General features: G+C 36.9%; 1 protein-coding gene across 1 annotated transcript; it reads right to left on the bottom strand.

The window, feature by feature from the left end:
• Positions 1–7666: 7666 nt before the first annotated feature.
• Positions 7667–10009, bottom strand: LOC140809924 (probable receptor-like protein kinase At1g11050). Its single transcript, XM_073167704.1, has one exon. The coding sequence runs from the start codon at positions 9729–9731 to the stop codon at positions 7767–7769; it is 1965 nt and encodes a 654-aa protein (XP_073023805.1). The 5' UTR covers positions 9732–10009; the 3' UTR covers positions 7667–7766.
• Between the last annotated feature and the right edge of the window lie 221 nt (positions 10010–10230).

Raw genomic sequence — 10230 nt, 5'->3', positions numbered from 1 at the left:
GATTGGTTTGGAGGATCTACAAGAGCTTGCGTAATCTTTCGCAAATCTCAAGGTAGTAGATCTAAAGATGAACACAGCAGTAGGTGAAACACCACCTGCTATAACCTGGTCATCTTCTCAAGAACCACCAAAGGAAAGTGTGGGATCTCAGAATGTAAACATGAGAGAATCTTAAACTGATTTCCATACTGGTGGAGGATCACACCCAGCAGGGACAAGGACAAGGAGAAATCAAATTCCCTTGCACCAAACACCCTATGGAAAAATTGTTTTAGAACCTATACATCCTTACGGGGTTATGCTCAACCTTGATGTATTAGATTTCAAAAACAGAGAAGATTTCATAGATGACTGGACATCTGCTATGAGAATTGCAGCAGGAACACTTGATCTCAACAAAGAAGGATTCATTAAAATTTTAGAAATGAGTCTTATGGGATCAGTAAAAATTGCTTGGGAAATGACTTCTTTAGACATGAAGAGTCAGTCCTAGCTGGTGAATATCTTAGTGAGATCGCTGGAAAAATGGCTACCCTATTTAAAGCATATTTTATAGGGGTAGATTATTTCAATAGTTAAGATACAGAGAAGAAGAAGAAATACACTCAAGCTCTGTATAGTCTTGAATTATATGACATATGTTTGGTGGATGAATACATTATGTTATTCACTACATATAGATGGAATTCAGGAGACGAATAAGATATAGCTATTGTGGGGACCCGGACGCTAATCATATTCTTAATCATCATTGGAACAATTTAATCAATTATAATAAACAGGGTCTAAATTTTTTTTATACAGTATTAAATGTGGAACGTAATGGAATTCAATCTAATATACATATCAGTATAAAAGTAAATGTCTTGTACAACATACATTAAACTTAAACTAAGGTTCAACAACTAAATGTTCAGTGTTGAATCATATCTACAGCAACGTCAAAGTCCGTAGTCTCCACTCTAATCACGAACTCTCATCATCTCCTTGACCTTGATCATGTCCCCCCAGTTGTCATGTACACATACAAACAGGACAACAGCCGGATAACTCCGGTGAGAAATACATCCCAGTATAAATCAACGAAACATGCAATCATATAAACAATGTAAAAGTATGTAACAAATATCAGGAACATGTATCAAAATTTGAAACATAATCAATATAAAATCATTAATCAGACTCGTGACTCCACGTCTCAGACTTGACTCAATCCTAGTCTAGGGATCCTGGTTTCCAGACGTTGGCATTCCTATATCGAATTCAGTAATAGAAGAAACTACAATTCTATTCAATCGATATAACCAAACATCCGGTGTCTTGACCTATCCGTCACAGACCGTGGCACTATCGCCAATTCATTATCTTGTGACAATGTTCAATGTGCCAGTGATGATTCCATCACTATCGGCACTTATGTCATAAGATCACTCGTCTAATACTCGTCTAATACATGCTTTCTATAAATCAATAGAACAAGCATACCAATTCAAATCAATGCACACAATAACAATAAGTATGTGATTTATGGAAACTCAAGTATATCATACTCGAGTCGTTCTCCAGGTTTGACATTGACTTATACCTTTCTTTTATTGCAGTTATGATGCCGTTTCTGTCTGGAATTCAAAGTTTGTCAACACTCAATCTGACAATGACAATATCAATAATATCATATCAATATACTGCTCAAATCAATACCAATCTGATCAATCTGGATTTAACTTAAAATCAATGACATAACGGCATAATCCCGATATCCCGGTCAATACAATCTCAACAGATATTAATTACAATCCATAACCAATATCCAATACAATCTGTAATAAAATCAACAATCCAAATCTGTCCAATATCAATCGATATACTCTGAAAAATCATAACAATTCCATAATCAATCTGTTTCTCAATTTGACTTCGATGTCTAACATGCCTAGAACATCATATATGAATCATATTCGATTCCAGCAATATCATAATTTCAAAACATATCAAAACGTAACAAAACTTACGTCCAGTTGAAACCTGCGTCGATAGGAACACAGTACTGAAGTCGGATTCTAAATCGAACGGACGGATTTCTCGTAAATGAAATTCTAAAGTTAAGAACTCAAATTCTCTTCTGGATCTTCCCGTTCCTTTCCTCTGAATGTTTGAGGAAATAAAAGTTTAGTTTTATATATATATATATATATATATATATATATATATATATATATATATATATATATATATATATTGCATGCTCCGGGGCAAGTGGCTTATTCCTTTACACAACACGTCTCGCTCATATGCGCGACATCACTTGGCGCATATGCGCGAGACATTATGTCTCGGCGCGTAACTACACGGCAACTCGCGCATATGCGCGCCTACATTCGGCGCATATGCGCGAGGTCCATCACCATTCTTCACAACTCTCAGGTACCCTCGTGCACATGCGCGGATACACGTCGCGCATATGCACGAGGTTCTCTGCCTACTTCGCGCATATGTGCTCGGCAGGAACGTGCACATGCGCGAGGCTCAATCCTCACACATAATTCAAATCTCCTTTCCGCCTATCCCGGTCTAATCCGTTCCATCTATAATCACATTAATTAATCAACAAATCATATCAAAGTATAGTAATCAAAATCTCGGGCATTACATTTCTCCCCCTAAGATCTGATTTCGTCCCCGAAATCACAGGTAATCAAATCATATCAGAAAGAAATGTATAACAAAAGCTGAATAGAAAACTCACATCAGTGAAACAAATCTGGGAACCTCCGTCTCATGTCTGACTCAATCTCCTAGGTAGCTTCTTCGGCACCGTGACGACTCCACTGAACTTTCACAAGAGGAATTGTCTTCGTTCTGGGCTGATTTTCCTTTCGATTAAGAATCTGAATCGGTTTTTCGAATTAGCTCAATGTCTAGTCAAGGTCGGCCTCGTCTGGTTGCATAATATGTGAAGAATCAGGCAGGTATTTCCTCAACAACGATACAGGAAAGACATCATGTATCCCAGCTAAAGAAGGCGGCAATGGGAGTCGATAGGCACGATCTCCTATCTTCTCGAGAATCCAATAAGGTATAATTGGAAGCTGTCAAGAAAAGAATCAAAGAAAACTACAATTAAGATCCCTTGGCATGGTGGGACAGAAATCAATTCAAAGCTTGCCTTAAGATTAAGGAAGGCAAAGAGTATGAATTTGTCCGTTGCAAGCCTATCCCAATGAATATCATTGATTTAAGAGATATGCAGATTATAATCAATGAACATTTGGACCTTGGTTTGATCAAAGCAGGTATGTCACCATATAGCAGTCCAGGTTTTCTGGTAAGAAATCATGGTGAGATAAAAAGAGGAAAACCCAGCATGATTATTAATTATCAGGAAATTAATAATATTCTGGAGTTTGATGGGTATTTTATACCTAGTAGAGAACACTTGATTAGTTGCATTCGCAATGCCAAGATATTCTCTAAATTTGACTGTTAGTCCGAATTCTATATATTTCGGATGCAGGAATAAAGCAAGAAATTCACAGCTTTCTCCACACCACAAGGACATTATATTTGGGAGGTATTACCAATGGGGCTGGCTAATTCACCTCAGATATTTCAAAGAAAGATGAATAATCTTTTTAAAGATTATTTTAAATTTATGTTTGTCTATATTGATGATGTTTTAATAGCATCCAAAAATATGGAAGAACATGTCAAGCATTTAGAAATTTTCTCTAATGTTTGCAAACAAGAAGGACTGGTTCTATAAGAAAAGAAAGCAGTCATTGCCACAAGAAAGATCGAATTTCTAGGGATAGAAATCGATGAATCTGGAATAATTTTGCAAGATCATATAGTTGAGAAAGTGCAAAATTTTCCAAACGAATTAAAACAAAATAAACAACTTCAAAGTTTTCTAGGAGTTGTTAATTTTGCTGGAATGTTTATTAAAAACTCAGCAAAACATAGAAAGGTTTTCAGTCCATTATTGAAAAATGAAGCAAGATTTATATGGACAAAAGAACACACAGAAGGAGTTATTCATTTAAAGGAAATTTGTAAAAAACTTCCGGAAATGACTATTCCTCAAGATGAAGATGATCTGGTATCGTATACCGATGCTAATGATCATTGGTGGGCTGCAGTATTAACAAAGCTCATACCAGATGATCAATAGCATCGGTATACCATACCAGACCATCTTCATCTTGAGGAATAGCCATTTTCGGAAGATTTTTACAAATTTCTTTTAAATGGATAAGTCCTTCAGTATTAACAAATCTCACACCAGATGAAGAACAACCATGCATGTATTGTAGCGGTTTATTCTCCGATGCAGAAACCATAAGATGGCATATCAACGAGAAAGAATTCTATGCAGTTAAAAGAGCTTTTGAAAAATGACTATTGTTTTTACTTGCAAAGAAATTCACTTTGAAAGTGGATAACACACAGATGAAAGCTTTCTTAAGGAATATAATTGAATCTAAACCTGAGAAGGCTAGATTATTAAGATGGCAAGCACTCTGTCAAAATTATATTTTTGATATTACGATAATAAAATCTCATGAAAATTTTCTTGCAGATTTTTTAACATGAGATGGACAGCGGTGATATCGATGTCATCATCGAGATGTAGAGGCACTTGAGGAAACACCTTGAAATGCTTCAAAATGAGTTTAACAAGCTGGTCTTAAACGCAGAAGTTGCGGGAAGACTACAACAAGCTGATAAGAGAGTTGTCTCTGATCGAATTACAGGATGTTTACAGGCTTATACTCAGTTATGGTCTGTAACACAAAGGCCTATCCTCCAAGGCATTGAGAAGTCACTGGTTTCCCAAATAGAGAGTTTTCGAGTACAGGACTCTATACCTAGAGCAGGGATTCAAATACCCCTAGCACAAATGTTAAGTCGGGATCATCTCCAGATGAGTCGGCTAAAACAAAAATTGAGACTCCTGATCCTTATCTTGAGTCCTCAAGTCAACCCTTCACCGGGGATTGAAGAGAGAGAGATCAACCTTAGGCCTCGTACTGACAAAGGCAAAACTAAGGTTGGTACTAATGAAGTTACAATTTCTCCATTTCAGGTTTACCAACAGAATTGAGAGAAATTAAAAACAAGAGTAGGCATTAACCCAGCTACCAATAGGGTTGATGTTTCAGGAAAATATCCTAGGGTATGGATGAAGCCTAATTCATATCACAAGGAGGTCAAAGTCTGGTATGAATTCGGGGCTCTTGCCTCAGTATATACCACATCACCCAGCTTTCTAGAGATTTCAGGACTACCTAAATGGATTCATGAAGCTCTTCATGAAACTTGGGCGAATAACGATTATTTGTCCAGAGGTGATGTTTTGGAGTTATACTTTTTCAGTGCAGCACCAGAACAAGCAGGGAAAGGCTCACACGAAGCTTTTCATTTCATCAAGTTAAGGAAGCCAGATACAAATATTCAGAAATTTATCAAGGACCATCCGACTGAAAAAACACCCCTGATTGCTTCAATTATGAAGATGACATTTCTACCAGAAGAGCTTGGGGTCTATGGGTCTGTCTTACTGAGATGGACAAAGTCAAGTTTCCGTTCAAATTTTATAATCATTCAGTGAACGGATCATTTCTGTTAAATACCATGACAAGAAAAACAACAAGTTTTGCAGAAGATTTATTCGAGAAAAAGAGAAATCTCATGTGGAACAACAAGCTGCCGGCAAGTAAAGAAACTCGTCGGAAATTCTGTAATATGGCACATATTGGAAGATGGTCTGAAAACATCTGTCCAGAATGCCAAAACCAAAAAGAAGCTGAATTCGGTAAATGATTCAAACCGAGATCTGATCGGAAACACTTTACCGACACAAGCATACGTGGAGATGGACCACAATCACGTTTTCCTCGAGGAAAACGTAAGTCAAAGATTCCTCGGCAAAGTTAATTGTGGACATGTGACTAGCCCACTAACCAAAAGAAAACCCATCATGTGAGTGGAAGAAAAAGGCCACCAATAATCGGTGGAAAAGGACACAAGAACCACTAATAATGAGTGGTAAAAGACGAAAGAACATTGAATACTTTATTTAAGAAAGGAATCCAATAAAGAAAACAAGAAAACTGGACCCAAATTTTACACTATAAATAAGGGTAAATGGAACCAGTTATACACATCAAAATCAAAACTTGAAGATGTACCGTGTATATCTGAAAGTCTTGAAAAGAAGAATCAAGTATAAAAGAAGTGAGGTGGAAGCTCTCAGATCAATAATTCAGATGTACAAAGAAAAAGAAGATGAGATTACAGCTGATATATTCCAGACTCATCTCTACTGGTACTCGGAGAGATAAAAGAAGATGAAAAGTTAATTTCTAGATTAATAATCTAGAAAATGACATTTCAAGAAAGTATGACCACTCAACCACTAGAGGGTCCATATGCAAGCTGTAAAGGGTTATCAAGATTTGAAATCCGAGTTTTAAATCCGAAGAAGCCTTCTATAAATAAGAAGATGAAGACATCGATCAACCTCTTCATTTTTCTTCAAACCATTTGTAATAATTTTCTTTCAAGTGTATGTGTGTAGTGAGTTCAGCTACTATTAGTAGCTAAACAAATTTCTCCTCCTCTACAGGAGGTTACTATGTATTAATAAAATGTTGGTGTTTGAATAAAGAGATATTTGCTCTTAGCCCCTCTCATGTATTATTTTCAAAATTTTATCTTTTATTGAACACTCTAAGGTAGGAAACGAATTAGAGTTGTGCCAAATGCTGCTGAAGGAATCTGCGTCGGTAACCATCGATTGAGATCGTGTGGTTGGACTGTGAGGAGCAGTTCGTAAAATACGGTGGATAAAACCCGGTGGCACTCCGGTCAAAAAAATATAAGATTTAACTTATTTTACGGAAGCACGATGAGCCACTAATTCTAAAGAAAAATCAATTACTAAAATAAAAGAGGGTATTCTTGGAAATGTTAAAATATTGGGGAACTAAAACAAAGAATCGAAGGGATAGAGAGTAAAAATAAAGTTAAGAAGAGATGTGAGGAGTTATTGAAAGTTTGCCATATATATATATTAGAATATTAGATTGAAAGCCTATAAAAACATCGTGCTTTATAAGATAAAAATACATTTGTTAGCTATAGTCTATAGAGAGAGTGTAATAATTACTTCAAGAGTGAGTCTTACGTGAGACCGTGTGACGGATTCTAATCTGTGAGATGGATCAACTCTACAGATAATTACTATAAAAAAATAATACTCTTAGCATAAAAAGTAATGTTTTTTCATGAATGACCCAAATAAGAGATCCGTTTCACAAATACGACCGTAAGACCGTCTCACACAAATTTCTGCATTACTTCAATTCGGAATCTTTGCTGCTAAATTAATCAATATCTTCTTATTTGATTATTTTAAGCTTCATGGACAGTCGGTCATTCATTGTCACGTAGCTGAATCAATTATTGTCTCTCTTCCTAGTTTATTTGAAACATTTGAACTCTCTATCTCCTATTAAAATTGTATTTTTATTTACTAGCTTAATTTAATTAAAAAGTAATGATAATAAAATCAAATCTCTTGTTTTATTTATTTTATAACTTTAGGTTTTAAAAAATAAAACTCTAGTACTAAAAAAATAAATTATATGAGAACAAATTTGGGGTCAAACCCAATTATAATTTGTATTAGCTCTATCCAATCAGTCAATCGATTTGGATTACAAATAAAATATGTACACAAAAAAAAAGTGTTCTTTTGTTCTTCACCTATGCATGTCTCCGGAATACAATTGCAGCACACTCAATGCAGGAGAAATGCTAAAATTTTTAACACCATGCCCAGAAAACGAAGGATGGCCTAATGGCATCGGCCTATCTGGAATCGCAGGAACATCGACGTCGCCCTCCAACATTTTCAATGCATCCAAGATGGTCGGCCTCAGAGCCACCATAACGTGAGCGCAGAGAATACCAACCTGCACAAATCTTGCCATCATGCTCATTGGATTGGAGTTGGATGAATCTTCTTCTTTCAAAAGTGTCGCGTCGAGTACCTTTTCTACGTTCCCAGCTTTAACGAGTGACCAAGCCCAGTCCGTGATTAAAAAAGCACGGGGCGTTTCTGATGAAAGATCAAGAGCCTTCCTCCCACACATTATCTCCAAAACGACGACCCCAAAGCTATAGACATCACTTTTCTCGGTTAACTGGCCGTAAAGGGCGTATTCAGGCGCCAAATATCCATGTGTTCCGGCCACTCTTGTTGTAAGATGTGACTCCCCTTCTCTACTCTGTTTCGCTAATCCAAAATCGGCGACTCTTGCCCTCATATCAGCATCTAGCAATATATTAGTAGCCTTGATGTCTCGATGAAAAATGGCGGGCTTCACTCCATAATGGAGATAAGCCAATCCTTTTGCCACATCCATGATTATGCTTTTTCTTTGAGGCCATGTCAATGGCAGCCTCAGATTTCCATCGTCTATTGCCGGAAACAAACGGTATTCCAGATTTCCATTCGGCATAAAATCATAAACAAGGTACCTCTCACTATCTCCAGGGCCATTTTCAGTAACACAACAGCCTCTAAGAGGCACAAGATTCCGATGCTTCAAATTACTAATGATCTCAACTTCATTGCAAAACTCAATGTTCCCCTGAATATCCGACTCAATTATTTTCTTCACCGCGACAACCGTCCCATCATCCAATGTCCCTTTATAAACCATCCCGAATCCTCCTCTTCCAATGAAATTTTTAGCTGAAAAATTATCAGTAGCCCTCTCTAGTTCTTGCATTTTGTACCATATAGAAACTGTTGTAGGCCTCCTCCTCAGCCTAGACCCCGATTCCTCTTCCCCCACATCATTCCTCTTTCTATATATCCTACTCCACCAAACATACAAACCTAACAAACTAGACATCAATAGGGTGCCAACAACAGCTCCAATCACACCAAAAACAACAGCCGAATGGCTTCCACCCGAAGAACCCGTATTCGAAATAAGAGGAAGGCCAAAGATACATGAAACAGCCCCATTACTTTCAGGCCCTAACTGATTAACAATACCAGCGGCATATAAAACAGCGAGGTAAAAGCAATTTCTGGAACGAGAAACATTACCATCAATGGCAGTCAGTTCTTTCTGAACCTGGAAACCGGCAGCTACACAGGCATCACAAGAAGTAAGATCAGTAAGATCAGGCTTGCAAGCAGAATCCAATACGGTGGAAGGGCCAAGTTTCTTGAGCCAATCTTGAGTAGACTCAATGGAAGCACAAAAATTCCCGGAAGTCACAAATTCCGTAGGATCAAGACAAAGGGATGCCAAGTTTGAGGGAAGAGACATAGAGGTGAGCTGTGACTGAAAATTCTCAACGCAAGAAATGGAAGTTGACGAATTGGGAAGATGGAAAAAAGATGTGCCTTTGAGATAGTTGGAGATTCCTATTCCATAAAGGGAAAGAAGGGTTTGGCAGCAATTACCTGTGCCTGTGGTTGGATTACTGGAATTTGTAGGAGGCAAAGGGGTAGGATTTGGATTTGGGTTTTGATAATTTCTACAATCAGAAACACTCCATGGGATTCTCAGCACATAACCAAAATCCATGGGACAATCTGCGGATGAATTTGTGATGAGGGTGCTTGGAGTTTCAGCTGACGAAACTGTAGTAAAGGACACAAAAAGCATCGGAACCAAAGAAAAGATCAAGAAACTCGACTTCATGTCAAAAAATAAAATATTCTTTGAACTTCAATAATCATCCTGAAAATGTGCATCAAGAAACCACATCAAAAGACTCTATTTCTTCTCCACTGAATGGTTTGAAGAAATGAGGAAGAAAACTGGAGTTAACAAAATGGGATTTTTTCAAGGATTCGACGCGAAAGATCTTGGAAGTCGGATTGGTACAAGGTAATTGAATTTGAACCCAAAAAGCATGAAAGAACCAAGAAAAAAACAGCGATGTGACAACAAACCAAACAGGTCAAAGTTGCTTTCTTTGCGCAGGCTTCAAAGATTTGAAGGCATACAATCTATCCAACGTTGACAAATATCCTTAATTATAATTAAAATCGAAATGTCGTGGCTTTAATCTCACGCATAATCATATTTAAAAAAACAAATAATATTCCATGTTGATATTTAAAATTAATTAACAAAATTATCACTATTTAAATTTTTTATATGAATTTTAACTGATTTTTAAAAGCACATGATTAAA

This window comes from Primulina eburnea, chromosome 13 (assembly GCF_022965805.1).
Source record: "Primulina eburnea isolate SZY01 chromosome 13, ASM2296580v1, whole genome shotgun sequence".
Taxonomy (NCBI): domain Eukaryota; kingdom Viridiplantae; phylum Streptophyta; class Magnoliopsida; order Lamiales; family Gesneriaceae; genus Primulina; species Primulina eburnea.
This window is presented reverse-complemented; position numbering and strand designations above follow the sequence as displayed.